Raw genomic sequence first — 15,161 nt, 5'->3', positions numbered from 1 at the left:
AGGCTATACAACTGGAGAGATCTAAACACAGGAAGGGAATAAACAGGTTGCCTCTTTGAAAAGGAATGAGGAGAGATAAAATTAGGGTGATTGAATCTGTGTGTGCAGTAGAATACTGTAATCTGTCAAGTGTATCAGTAGAAGGATCATCATCTGGTATGTGTAATTAAAGTAAGAGGGAGAAAAAATAGCACTAATTATCTCTTTTTTTCAGAATAGTCTCAGAGGATCAGAGTGCTAGGTTATGCTAGGAATAGTGGATGGAAAATTATAGAGCAGTATAGCAAGTTATTGGATTGTGTTATTAAATGAAAGGAGCTCAATTTAGATCAAAATCTCTACGGACATAGGATTCAAGGACCATGATGCTGTTAAAATGCCTCAGAATAAAAAAAAACCCTGCTTATTGTGGCTTCATTCTTGGTTAAACTGCTTATCGTGGCTTCAAAATTCAGGTGTAGAATTTTGCTGCTGTTTACATTTTCCTCCCCAGTCAGGGAAGGAAACTGCTGTTCTTCCCAGGTCTAAATCCATCCTATTGCAGGAGGAGGAGGAGGAGGAGTTTCACTTTTAAGTATAATTCTTTCCAGGACTTTATAAAGATGAAAAAGTAGTGAGAAGTTTGGCTTGAAGTTTTTGGAGTTGTGTGAATTCAAAATGGCAATCATTCGTGATTTTTCCCATATTTTCAGAATATGGAGTCAGTGACAAACTGACTCTTATTGTTCTAGGCATGATACGTAGCCTGTGGAAAATAAGATAGGACCAACAGAAATTGGTTCTTTTTTCCTTTTAGATCAAAACCTACCAGCATAAGAAAATCTGAGCATGAACTCTAAGCATTTTTGGGGATCTGTTTGCTTTACTCACAGAAAAGCTGGACACTGTTTATACAGTTCATGCACAGTATATTCTGCTCACCACCATTCACACTTGTTGAAAAATAACCCTGACAATTGCTAGCTTCTGGGATTTTCCCATGTGTGATGTCAGTTTGTGAAGACCATCTTGACTTCTGCCGTTGGTGTTTCAACATTTAGGTTGCTCTTTGCTATGTAAAGCTTAGCATCCTTTTTCCTGCAATGTGGGCACAATGTTGTACAGCAATATCAGGACATTTCCTGGTTTTTCAATCATAGATACAGATGCATAATATCCTATATTCATAAATCAATTTTTTTGAAGAATTTTATTTTTCTAAACGTTGGATATAAAATACTGTGCTGTCAGTCCATTGCCTATAGGATTTGTCCTTGCTTAAAGAGTCAGAGAAAGTGACCAGCACAGTATGCATTTTCAGGAGTGAGGAGATAACAGTAACTTTATTGCAGGTCTGTTGTTTTCAATTAATTTTAAAAACTTACCTGCCTTCGCTCCCTGTCCACATACCACTCTTTCTTCCTGCAAGTCCAATGTTACATAAAACCAACTAAATAGCATAAATTACAAATATCAGGAAGGTCTTCCCTGTGTCAGGTTTAGAACCAATTCTAAGAATGAGGCATCATTAGACAGAAGATATCTGATTCAAAGAAGCACTTAACAGGATTTGGTTGAGCATATCTGGTTAAAAAGCTATAGTGTGGGCAAAAGAAACCTTTTACCAAATGATTTGGTGGCTAAAGACAAAATTGTCTCAGTGCTCTGAATTCCTCCCACGCCTCAGCTTAGCCATTCAGCATTTTCCCCTTTGGGAGACAGAGCTGCAATGACTGTAGAGCTGTAATTTTGTCTCAGTAATATGGCATTGGGCCACCTATTTAGATCAGTTTATCATCAGCGCCTATTGCTGTTCCCTAGTTCAGTTCCTCAAGGAATAATTATGAATTTCAATAGCCCAGTGAAATAAACAGTTCTGCTCTGGCAACAGATAAGGAAGGAAGAGTGTTAATAATTATTTTTCCTTTCTATTTTTAAATGCATCCAGCCATATTCTTGCGATCTGCAATCAGTTCTTATTCAGTCTATGAACACAAAAAGAGACCCCCTACTGGTTCAGACTGAGCCCCATCTTAATATATCATTTTGTTTCTCATAGTGGCCAGCCAGATTAAATTCATTCATTTAAATCATGTTTTTCCTCCAAAGATAAAAACAAGAGCTGCCTGCCTAGTACCCTCCCCATCATGTATCGTCAAAGCCACCCTGAGAAACAGTAACTCAGGCTGAGAAGTAGTGGCTTATTTTAATGGCCAAATCCTAATCTGAGTCTCTAACTCAGGAGCCCAGGGGGTGGGCCTTTTTTTCCTTTAAGGGGCACAAACCCTTGGGATAATCTGCCAGAGGAGTTGCATACCAATGGGTAAAACTAAAGGACGAATGATGATGGCGGACAGTACCAGAGCCAAAAGTTGGCAACCTTTCTTCTATTTCCTCCCCAATTAGCAGGTTGCTAGTATAAGATGCTTGTCATTCTTTGAGAGAGTTTGATTGATCACTTTTAGAGGGTTTTTACATGAAATCAAGCCACAGACTAGGGCTGTGTTTACCACTCCCTACCTACTCACCCGTTCACACACAGTAGCTGCTACACTATACTGGCTGTGCTGCCCAGCAATTGGTATTCAGTCACGTATTAGCCCTGTTCAAATATTGTTTGCCTGATTGTATATAAGACTAAAATTCAGAATTGGGATTTAAGTGGGCATGAAAATCCAGTGTCCGTAAGTGCAAGTGGAAGAGCTTTGTTAGAACTTTGCATGTCTATAGAGAATTCCTGTTACAGAATTCTGTGATTAGGAACACATGCTTAATAGGGTTCCTGTTTGCAGAACTATGTACAGTACAGTAATTGTATTCAACTTTCGTCACACCTTTACACTTACTACCATGCCGTGGTGGCATCCCCAGTCATTTTGGAGTTGTCCTAGGTTGTTCCGGTATTTCTTGTTAGAGATTTGAATAGATCCTTCCAATATTGGCATCCACACATGGGGAGAGGGGTTTGTTGCTAGATATATTGGGATGCAATGGGTTCTTGCAGTAGTACCACCTGTTCACACACATCTAGAGTTGCTCTGTCTGAAAGAGTTCTTAGTGTAATTTCTTTTTTAAAATGATCTAAAGATCAAGCTACACATTATATTAATCACAGGATTTGCCCATGGTGTTTGATTTTTCTTTTATAAGTATCCAGCACAGAGATGGCATCTGATCTGAATTGAATCTCAAAGGAAAAAATGTGTATTCAAGGATAAATCACCTAATCAGAACATACTGTTGACCCTACTTTCTGTGGAAGTAAGTTTCCAGAATCAGTTACGAAACTGCATAAGGAAGTACTTTTTTAAAATCCTGAATCAACTGGCAGTTAATTTAAGTACAGTATATAACTCTTGAGTTCTTCTTTTTCTTCACACCAGGCATCATTTTGTAAACCTCTGTAATGTTTTCTCTTCAGAACCAAAATCACACCCTGCTGCAACCTGATACTTTTGCTTGCCATTTTCTGTATCTTTCCAGACTGTCAATAATTTCATTTTTGATATGAGGTGACCATAACTGCACACAGTATATCAAACAAAGCCACATTATAGAAAATAAGGAGCATCATGATTCTGTCTGTCTTATTTTCAGTCCCTTTCACTTGAAAGTCCTCAGTGTGGAGGTTCTCTTTTTCACTGCGGCCACACACTGTTCGTTCCATGAGTCAGATCCCTTCACTGTATCTCTGAAGTTAGGATATCTTGCCCAATCCGACATCCATTTACATTTTCTTACACTTACATGTGTAAACTCTTCCCATGAGGTTTTGAGGCCAGAATACAAGTCACCAAGGGCTGAATGTAATGCTCTGATTACAGAGCTCCTGCAATTGCCAGCTTGCCCTTATGCAGGCCAGGGATAACACCTGTTGAATTCAGTGGACTTACATTGGTGTTGGGAAGAAAATAAAATTCACTGGCTGCCTGAGATACCCAAAGGTTAGGCTGAGGAAAGCGTACAATTCTTGTTGCTAAAAACAAAACAAGAGACAGGAATGCCATGTCTTAGAGAGTCATTTAGTATCCTTATGTTCCTTTTTCCTCAAATTAGGTAGGTACACTGAAATTCACATGAAGAGTTGACAACTCTTCTTCCCAGCTTTTGCTGCTCCTGCATTTCCTTATCTCCCTTTATTTTAGGTTCCACCCTTCTGATCGTTTCCGTAACTGTCAGTTCTTTCCCTCCCTCCAGTCTGCAGTTTTGGATCAAAACAGCTGTTGCCTTTGAATCAGAAATGTCCTTTTAGCCTTTCCCAGAAAAAATCTGCATCTCTTTTCAAGCTGCATGTTTTGAATAGTTGCAGCACAGCATTGGCAGCCAATCATTTATACATATTTCCTGGAAAATAGCCTGCTTTCTTTGTTGTTGTGTACAAGTAGTCATGTAGTCGTGATGACTGGCAGAGAAGGCAGACAGTCAGTGAGCAGAAAAGTGCATCCAGATCCAACAAAGAAAAGACCTTCCTAGTTGTCAGTTTTGAGAGATGGCCGTATTTCTGGTTTCGTTTGGAAGATAACCAAACTTCTCCTGATCCCACCAACAGGTTCTTAATACTGCCAAACTTAGCAATCTTGTCAAGAGCATGGTGCTTATTTGCACAGAGCAATACATCTTGTATCAGCCTTTTGTCTATTTTGTCAGATGGTCACTGTTAACTAGAAATATCAGGCAAAGACTAGAAAGACATCACGTTGTGTTCTAGAGTAGCTGAATAACATTAGAGTCATAGACTGATATGCAAAAAGCTGTTTGTCCATGAACACAAATATATTATGTACCTCAGGTGCCTCATTTATTTGTCTTTTGGGCTTCAGATGCTGTCCTGCCTGGAACATCTTTACAATCAAGATATCCATATGTGCTTAATACCAAGCAGTTTTTCCTTTCCCTTCCACAGTTGGCCATGGGCAGAGTGAAGGAGACCGTATGGTTGTGTCAGACTTCCATGTGTTTGTGAGAGACTGCTTGCAGCACATTGACCTCATGAAGAAAGATCACCCAGGCCTCCCTGTGTTCCTTCTTGGGCACTCCATGGTAAGAAAGCTGCACTAATCCTATTTAATGGAACCTTTGCCTCTTAGATGCCTTTTCTGTCTCCTGTGGATACTAGGAACAAGACTGGGCTTATATTCTGCCAACAGACATGGCCATGAACGATTGTGCAATACACACACACCACCCACATCTCTTGTTTCTCTTTGGTCACCAAAGAACTATCAAACCAGAAGTTCCAAAAATATTTTTCCAAAAAATATTTGCCCCCAAAACAGATTGCCCAGTTGTGTCCCTCTCTGAGTAAGAAATCCCTACAGTGGTTCATACATTGGTAATCTCCAAAAGAGACTACTGTAATGTTCTCTACATGAGGCTGCCCGTGAAAACAGTACAAAAACTTCAGCAGGTCCCAAGTGCAGAGGCCAGACTGATTTCTGTGATTGATAAATTTGATCATGGATCTCCAGTCTTGGTTTGCTTTCATTGGCTTCCTGACAGTTTCCATGCTCAGTTCAAGGTGCTTTGTGACATATAAAGCCCTTAGTTGTTTAGGACCTCAATATTTGTCGGAATGTCTCTCTCAGTAGTCAGTAACTATTTTCACCGGCTCCTCTCAAAAGGTTACTAAAATTGGCCATACCAAGGGAGGACAAAAAGGTGAGAACAAGGAATTGGGTCTCTTCTGTGGTAGCCCCCCATCTTTGGAATAAGCTACTAACTGAGATACACCAAGCGCCTTCCTTCCTGATGTTCAGGAAATTGGGGAAAACAGAATTATACAAAGCTACCTTCAGTAACTGATCCCCCAATGCAGTTAATATTAAATTTTTTATTGTAATAACATATAATATAAAGTAAGGTGCTGCACTGCCCTAGGAAACAAGATAGAAAATAAATTGGTTCCACAGCCAACCATAACGTTTCAAATAGGATGAAATGCAACATGTTTTAAAGACCACTGGTCTGTTAGGTGAAAGTCTCCTATTGGTCATTCCATTTCAGCCCCTGATCAGGGTTAGTGATTGGCACAATTGTGCAACCGGGAAAAGTTGAAACATGTCTTCTACTTTATTCCATCACTTTGGAGCCTTTCTGGAACCCCAGTGAATTCTAATCCAGGCCACAGTTGTATTTGCATTAGGAGACAAAGACAGTTGCAAGCTCCAAATTCTTCCTAGTTGGATGAGTAACTATGCGTCACCATTTCCGGTTCAGTCTGGCTTCCCCCGTCTCTTTGAAAGACCTATCTTTTTCAGAGCTAATTTTTTTTTAGGATTGGAAGGAGGGAAAATTGATGGTTGTCAGAAGACACACTAAAATAATTTCATACGGCTATTCTCTCCCTGCCCCCCTAGCACATCTTCAAAGAAAACAATGATTTTTGAGATGAGCCAAGAGGAGTTTACCCATCACTCGTCAGAAAGTGACTCATTTGGATGAAAAGGATGTCTGGTTTGAAGCGCACAGTGTGCCTTTCAAGGGAAGTAGGCTGTAGCAAACGTATTGATATATAGGTCTTCGTCCTAATAAAGGCAGATATATTAATCTTGCTTCTTCTTTGTGGTCTCTATGAATGCACACTAATGGGTTAATTCTGCGCATGCACAGAGATCTCCGGAATATTCTAGAGCTTTATGCTAATCGAACCCATTAGTGTGAATTCACAGAGTACCACTCGAAGAACCAGAGTTACAGGTAAGTAACCTCTCTTTCTTTTGTATGGAAATTTGATTGTGGCTCTTCAGCACCATAATTGTTCTCCAAGGATTTCCTGGGCAACCAATTGTTTGTGACCCGTGCTGACCACTTGTGTTTCCTGATGACGGATACCGACTATCACACTGAACAAGACACAGCAATGTGAATCCCAAGATAGACTTGGTACTCGATCAGTTCAACAAACAAACAAAAACATAAAGAACTTGAGAGACTGATTGGTCAAATATTGTTAAATAATACTGGGATGTTTAATTTATTCATTTATTAAAAAAAGAAAATGATGCTAATTGTAAAGGGTGGAATTTAAAAGTTCCTTAGACCAATTCTTCCCAGAAGCTTGAAAGCTTGAAAAAGCTAGACCACATGGTGGTCATCCTCTGCACAGCAGATACAGTGGGCTTGGTTTTATGCCTGTCTCTTAAAAGAAGCATGGGCAATTCCCAGAGGTCTAGGGGCCATACACATCCATCTCTGGATCTTGGAGTGCTGGACCTACTCCCATGATCTGTATTTTCTTACAGAGATCTTTATCCTAAACTGCAAAGGCCCCCTTTCATCCTCTACTACTGGTTACTCTTAATTGGTTCAAACATCAATCCAAATGGAGACTGCAACCAAGAAATTGCAAGAAGACTAAGGCTTGTAAGGGCAGTAATGAAGGAATTAGAAAAGATCGTCAAGTGTAAGGATGTTTTACTAGAGACCAAGATCATCCATACTCTTGTATTTCTGATCACTATTTGTGAGTGTGAATGCTGGACAGTAAAGAAAGCTGACAGGAAAAAAAAATGATTCATTTGAATGGAGGAAAGCTTTGCAGACAACCTGGACCACCAGAAAGAGGATCAAGTGGGTCCTAGGCCTGAAATATCTCTGGAGGAAAAATGTTGAAGCTGAAGCTGTCATATTTTGGGCACATCATGAGAAGGCAGAAGAAGACCAAATGCAAGATAGACTGACTCCCTAAAGCAGGGGTCAGGGAACTTTTTTTATCTTTTACCTCCCAAAAGATTTCTATAAGCCAACATTACCCCCTTGATTTGAAAGGAAGAAAATGATACAGTATTTGAGGAAGCCACCCTTTTTTCATGCCTTAATTCAAGCCTTGCCTGTTCTTTTCATAGTTTTGAGTCAGTCTCTCTCTCTCTCTCCCACACACACACACACACACACACACACACACACACACACACAAACACACATTCACCCACCCACCCATCCTCCACCCTTTTCCCCACCTTAATTCAAGCCTTGCCTGTTCCTTTTTTCATAGTTTTGAGTCAGTCTCTCTCACACACACACACACGTGCACCCACCCACCCACCCTTCATCCATCCATTTTCTCCATACTTTTAAATAAGCTTGATAAAGCCCTCGGTCTCTCGCACCTTCCTTCCCCTCGTTAACTTGATCCTTTCCCGCCTCCTGCTTGCTTGCAGTCATTTCCGGAGGAAGCAGTCATTCACAAGCCCCCCCATTGATTGATTCCCGGATCTTTTCCACAGCTGTAACGAATCAAGCAGGCTTATCTCCGATCTCTGAAAGAACTGAGGATGAGGGGGATAGCGCTCTGCTCATTACCCCCAGGAGTTTCACGTTTACGCCATTTGGGGTAATTTACCCGTGTTCCCCGACCACTGCCCTAAAGGAAGCCAGATACTTGATTTTACAAGAGCTGAGGACAGGACAGTTGAGGACAGGACATTTTGAAAATCACTCATTCATAGGGTTGCCAGGAATCAGAGGTGACTTGACCGCACATAACAACAACAGCAACAACACAGACAGCACATTCACCAAATATAGGGGAGCAAGTTTGTGCCTGCTAGCTATGCCCCCAGTGGCAGAACCTCTCCTGGCCAGACTGAATCAGCAGATAGAACACAATGCAAGTCTTTCTTCCATGTAGATATTTGACCAAAACCAAATAAAGGGTAAACCACTGACTGTTGTAGTCCAGTAGACATATTTATGACCTTAGAGCTACTGTTTTTTAGTGGAGTTTTAAGAATCTGGTTTTGAATATCAGGAAGTAATTGACACTCTTAAGTAATGGGCAGAGCTCATTACAGAATTTCAGCGGGGACCTCCTCCCCACTTCATTCAGATGCCACCTATACTGTAGGTATACAGTGGGCTAACATTCTCCTGTTCTTTTGGTTTTCTGTTTTGGACTTCGTTTTTATTCATTCTGCCTTGGCTTGCCTATTTGTCTGTCCGCTTATTTGCTATTTCAGTTTTTCTTCTTGCATCATTCCGTAATTCAGTGGCTTCTTCCACTCATTCTCTGGTGCACATTTCTGTTCTTGACTTTTTGTGCCTTTCTTCTACATAAATAGGAATCAAATGTCCTTTCTGCACACCTAGAACAACACAGCCTTAACTTCTTCCAACTGCCATGTTTCTGAATAGCAAATGAAGTAATTAATGGCATTTACTCCCCCTTTTTCTCCTATGTTTTATGTAACTAGTTTGTGTTTGATATACATGAATGAGTTTGAACTTGATCCCTCACATCCTGGCTGTATGCTGATCCTCAGGACAGCTTCTTTTGCCAGCATGGTGCTCTGAGTTTTCTGGAGTCTCCAGATCATTGGAACCCTTTTTGAGGCACAGCTGTAAGCACTTTGCCACGCTAAGACCAGCTGGTGAATTGTACAAGAGGCGCACACTTGCACCAATGATGTAAAAGTCGAGTTTGCCAACTTCACAGTCACTTTGAAACCTGAAAGAAAGACCCATTGTAGCCAGTTAAGATCAATTCTACATGAAAATGAGGCCTGAGCTAAGTTGGACTTTTTGCTGTGTGCAGTAGGGAATTCAAGTGAATAGCTTTTGCTGGATGGTTGCTCATCAGTTCTGTAGAACAAATTGTCAGGATTCCTGGGGCAGAGACCTTGTTACTGTGCCTCTTTGTAAAGTGCTTCAAATCTGTCTTTGCTCTCCTGAGCTGAAGCCTCACAACAGCCATCCAGGCCATTATTCAAAACATTTTCTTGCTTTTCTTGTTGCAGGGAGGAGCCATCGCCATCCTCACCGCATGTGAAAGACCAAATGACTTTACAGGCATGGTATTAATTTCTCCATTAGTCGTTGCGAGCCCAGAAGTGGCGACACCAATCAAGGTAAAGATCTGGAAGGAAATGAATTTCCAGCACACCAGCTAAATGTCAGCTAAGCATCTCACACCTGTCTTTTCCCAGTCCTTCCAGTTATACATGTGGATTTGCACTACAATTACATGCATTGTAAAACTTTAATCTTGTTAATGCAAGAATGGATTCAGAGGAAGGCTTGTGGTCAGTGGAAAAGATGAGAGGCTTAAACATCTGTTACATGTGAAGAGGAAAATCTTACTAATAGCTTTTTCTTACAAAAAGCAGCAGGGGAAAGGTACCATTTGAAGCAGAAAAACAGATGAGACCATAACTTGTTGCCTTTTTTTCTTGCTTTGCCTTGGAAACGCTCCTTTCTGAAGCTGCTTTTCAGTCACGGTATACCAGAGTCAGGGTTGCTTTTACAAAGTCACTGCAAATGGAAGGACACTTAGCATTCATAATTCCACCTTATGACATAAAACTTCCATCCAGTTGGGTAGAGGGATTTGGAGGTTGCGTCTCTGTCTCTGTGTGTTTGAAACGGGGGAGGTAGTCAGTCTGCCTACCTTCATAGGCCATTATAAGAGTACATATGTTTAAATGGATGCACACATCAGTTGGGCTTCAGATAGGAAAAAGTATTGGCATTGCTTAACAAAAAACACAGGTGCATTTACTTAGTCTCTGTTTTTAGCTGTTCATTTATGGTGGAGAAATCTTTTAATAGTTTTTGTGCATACTGCATATCATACTTCCATACCAGCACCTGGTATGGTGTGTACCAGAATGAACCTGTTCTACCAACAATATCCTGGCAGAAAACACTTCTTGCTACCACCCTCCACTTCTCAACTTTGTTTACTGGGAGTTCCATCGGCTACTCCCAGATCTTTATCCATTAAGGATGTGTGACAAAGATCTCAATAACTGGAAGCTGTTGTGAGGGAGTATTAAGACTTCCTCTCCTCAGGCCAGAACCATAGGGGTGGGAAATATATAATGGAGCCAGCTCTACCCACCTCCTTTTGCTAACCTGCTGCTCTTTCTTAATTCCCAAACCATCAGTTAAATGATGGTGATCTGTCATAGCTGTCCCATTCCCAGTCCAGTTGATTGGCCATTAATAATATGCATGACTTAAGTCTTAAATGCCACTTATCTTTAAAAAAAGAAAGAAAGAAACTCCAGAATCCACAGATGGACAATACCATTCATTATACAAAATCATCATCATAGGCATCCTTCAGTCTCGAAAGACTGTGGTAACGTGCTCTGTATGGAGGACTTGGAACAGCATCTAGTGTGGCTGAGAAGGCCAATTCGAGAGTGACAATCCCTTCCACACTGAAGACAAATCCAGTCTGTCCCCTGTCCAGCTCCCTGGTTTTGCTGCTTTTGTGACTTCTTCTTTGCCTCAGCCTGCTGGACAAGGGTCTCTTCAAATTGGGAGAGGCCATGATGCACCGCCTGCCTTCAGGCTGAATGCTCAGATGTCAGGGTTCATCTGCTGAGGTCCATTCCTAAGGCCTTCAGATTCTGCCTGCAGATATCCTTGTATTGCAGCTGTGGTCTCCCTCTGGGGCGTTTCCCCTGCACTAATTCTTCATATAGGAGATCTTTTGGAATCCGACCGTCAGCTGTTCTCACGACACGCCCAAGCCAACGTAGACGTTGCTGTTTTAGTAATGTATACATGCTAAAAATTCCAGCTCGTTCTAGGAGTACTCTACTTGGAACTCTGTCCTGCCAGGTTATACCAAAAACGTGTTGGAGACAACACATATGGAAGGTGTTCAGCTTCCTCTCCTGCCGTGCACAAAGGGTCCAGGACTCACTGCAGTACAGGAGTGTGCTCACGACACACGCTCTATAGACCTGGATCTTGGTATGTGTCATCAGCTTCTTATTGAGCCATACTGTCTTTGTGAGTCTAGAGAACATGGTAGCTGCTTTCCTGATGCATTTATCCAGCTTGACATCTAGTGAGAGGGTGTCAGAGATTGTTGAGCCAAGGTACACAAAGTCATGGCCAGTCTCCAATTCTTGTGTGGAGATGGTAATAGAGGGAGGTGAGACCACGCCCTGGCCATGACTTGTGTTTTCTTCAGGCTGATTGTTAGTCCAAAGTCTTGGCAGGCCTTGCTAAAATGATTCATGAGTTGTTGGAGGTCTTCAGCAGAATGGGCAACAATGGCTGCATCATGTGCGAAGAGGAAGTCCGGTATGCATTTCAGTTGGACTTTGGTCTTTGCTCTCAATCTAGAGAGATTAAAGAGTTTTCCGTCTGATTTAGTCCGGAGATAGTCACCTTCTGTTGCCTGTTCCAAAGGCATGCTTCAGCATGACAGCAAAAAAGATCCCAAAAAGGGTTGGTGCGAGGACACAGCCCTGTTTCACTCCACTTCGGATGTCAAAGGGATCTGATGTTGAGCCATCATAAACTACGGCGCCCTTCATTCCTTCATGAAAGGACCTGATGATGTTAAGGAGTTGAGGTGGACATCCAGTCTTGGGAAGTATTTTAAAAAGGCCATCCCTGCTAACCAAATCAAAGGCCTTTGTGAGATCTATGAAGGCCACAAAGAGTGGCTGTTGTTGTTCCCTGCATTTCGCCTGCAACTGTCTGAGGGAGAATACCATGTCATTGGTGGATCTGTTGGCTGGAAGTCCACACTGTGATTCTGGATAGACTGTCTGCAAGCACCTGGAGCCTCTTCAGCACAACACGGGCAAGCAGCTTCCCTACAATGCTAAGAAGAGAAATGCCAGGGTAGTTATTGCAGTCACCCCTGTCTCCTTTGTTTGTTCTTGTACAATGTTTGCATCCTCCATGTCCTGGGGTACTCCACCTTCCCTCCAGCAAAGACGAAAGACTTCATACAGTTCAGTGGTGATGATGTCTTTACAGCACTTCAACAGGGATGTTATCCTTTCCAGGTGCCTTGCCAGAGGCGAGGGAATCCAAGGCCGCTTTTATTTCTGCTAAGGTTCGTTCGCTGTCCAACTCTTCCAAGACAGGCAGGCACTCAATGTTGTTTAATGCTTCTTCAGTTACTACATTCTTTCTGGAATATAGCTCAGAGTAGTGCTGCACCCAACGGTCCATCTGCTGTGCTCGGTCCTGGATGATCACACCTGTAGCAAACTTCAAGGGAGCAGATTTCTTCTGTATTGGACCTAAAGCCTGCTTGATCCTGTCATACATTCCTTTAATGTTACCTGTGTCTGCTGCTATCTGTATCTGAGAGCAGAGCTGAAGCCAATAATCGTTGGAACATCTCCTGCCAGCCTTTTGGACTTGGCTGCGAGCAGCTCGAAGAGCTTGCAGGTTGTACTCACTAGGACAGGCTTTGTATGCTGCTAGAGCTCTCCTCTTATCCTTGATGGCTGGCATCAACTCCTCCGAATGGGCTTCGAACCAGTTGGCCGTCTTTTTGGTCTTCTTGCCAAATGTGGACAAGGCAGTGTTATAAACAGCATTCTTGTAAATTTTCCCATCGTTCAGGTGCATTTGCATCAGCCGGACCTGGAAGGGTTTCCTGAAGTGCTTGGGCAAATTCCTCCACTTTTCTTTGATTGCGAGTCTTTCTGATGTCAATACATTAGGCGCGCGCTCCTGCTCCTCCTGCTTTAAAGCTGAAACCCTGCCCTCCATCAGACCATATGGTCAGGAAAAATAAAGGTCCGCCTAGAAAAAATGTCCCACCAAAGCATCTGCCCAGACATACTTGCACTAGCTTCCTCTTCAAGGAGGGGCCTTGGAGCAAAATGTCATAAATAGCAGTCAAATGTTTGAGTCCACCAGAATTATTCATTAGGCTGTCTTGGTGTTAAAGCCATGGGCAGATACTGTACCCTGTTGGCTAAACACAGAAGGTAACAAAAGGGGAGTCCCATTAAGTGACCACCTTGCTATGGAAGGCTCCCTGTCATGTGATGAAATCTGCAACCAATGTGAGAACAGGGATGTGACAGGGAACCTGTCAGAGAGGCAGAAGATGTTTACATAATTTCCCTTCCGTAGTGTGTTTAGGCAACAGGATGCTAATTCTTAGGCTGATATCAATGTTAATATATTTTTCAGAGGTTTGACACTAAACCACATTTTGCATGTTGTTAGCTTGGAAATCTCTCTTTTTTTAAATGCTAACTTCCAGAGTTCCCAGTCCCAAGATAGCATTACCAATATTAAGCTAGCTCTGGGATTCTGAAAGTTCAAGCCCAAAAAGTAACTTATCCAAGCTTTGTACAAGCAAAGACTTATTTTCTTTTTATAAATAACATCGCAAAGGTACTAGAAGTTCAGACATTACTCACCAAGGCTAATGTTTGAACCTCCATCATTTCTCATTTTGCCATAAACCATGGCCAACACAGTTGGTATTTGAAGTGGCATATACTGTTGCTCCTTCTTCATGGATTGCTGCCTTCTTCTTGGGAGGAAAGCGATGACAAATCTTGACAGCATCTTGAAAAGCAGAGACATCACCTTGCCAACAAAAGTCCGAATAGTCAAAGCTATGGTTTTTCCTGTCGTGATGTATGGAAGTGAGAGCTGGACCATAAAGAAAGCAGACCGCCGAAGAATTGATGCCTTTGAATTGTGGTGCTGGAGGAGGCTCTTGAGAATCCCCTGGACTGCAAGGAGAACAAACCTATCAGTTCTAAAGGAAATCAACCCTGAATGCTCACTTGAAGGACAGATCCTGAAGCTGAGGCTCCAGTACTTTGGCCATCTCATGAGAAGAAAAGAGTCCTTGGAAAAAACCTTGATGTTAGGAAGGTGTGATGGCAAGAGGAGAAGGGGACGACCGAGGATGAGATGGCTGGACAGTGTCTGCGAAGCAACCAACATGAACCTGACACAACTCCAGGAGGCAGTAGAAGACAGGAGGGCCTGGCGTGCTCTGGTCCATGGGGTCACGAAGAGTCGGACACGACTAAACGACTAAACAAAAAAACATACTGTTGCTCAGAAGGTCCATAAGCTGTGGGAGTTACAGTGAGGAGGGCCTGAATTTTAAATGTAGTGTGTGGAGTCTTTAGTGCCAAAGGAGCATTGAATAGCTAGCAGCAAGGTCACATGCATCATCTGTAAATAAATTCTCCTCAGCTTTGAGACTATGTTGATTCTTAGTGATTTTGGAAGAAGTTTAATTTCATTCTTTAATCTTATATAATATAGTATAATTTCCCAAACTCCTAGCATCTTTGATGCAAGAGGATCACCAAACGTTGTGAGGCTGATTGTGTCTAATAGATTCATCACTATCAAGACCGCACTGTCCATTTTACATCATTGCCAGAAGAGTCTCTGGGTGCAATTACGTGCTGTTCAAATAAGCTAGAAGACAAAAGCCTAGC

The 15,161-nt window shown here is 42.1% G+C and overlaps 1 protein-coding gene across 8 annotated transcripts in view; it reads left to right on the top strand.

Moving 5' to 3' along the window:
- Positions 1-15,161, top strand: part of MGLL (monoglyceride lipase) — a 282,792-nt gene that overhangs the window by 240,765 nt on the left and 26,866 nt on the right. For 5 of the 8 annotated variants that reach the window (XM_072989545.2, XM_072989547.2, XM_072989549.2 and 2 more), the window contains 2 exons: positions 4,883-5,019; positions 9,714-9,824. In XM_072989545.2, coding sequence (XP_072845646.2) covers positions 4,883-5,019; positions 9,714-9,824 — 248 coding nt within the window. The remainder of the gene's footprint in view (positions 1-4,882; positions 5,020-9,713; positions 9,825-15,161) is intronic. The other 3 variants (XM_078385255.1, XM_078385257.1, XM_078385256.1) reach the window with 1 other exon arrangement.

The sequence above is a fragment of the Pogona vitticeps genome, chromosome 2 (assembly GCF_051106095.1).
Source record: "Pogona vitticeps strain Pit_001003342236 chromosome 2, PviZW2.1, whole genome shotgun sequence".
In the NCBI taxonomy this organism is placed as follows: Eukaryota; Metazoa; Chordata; class Lepidosauria; order Squamata; family Agamidae; genus Pogona; species Pogona vitticeps.
This window is presented reverse-complemented; position numbering and strand designations above follow the sequence as displayed.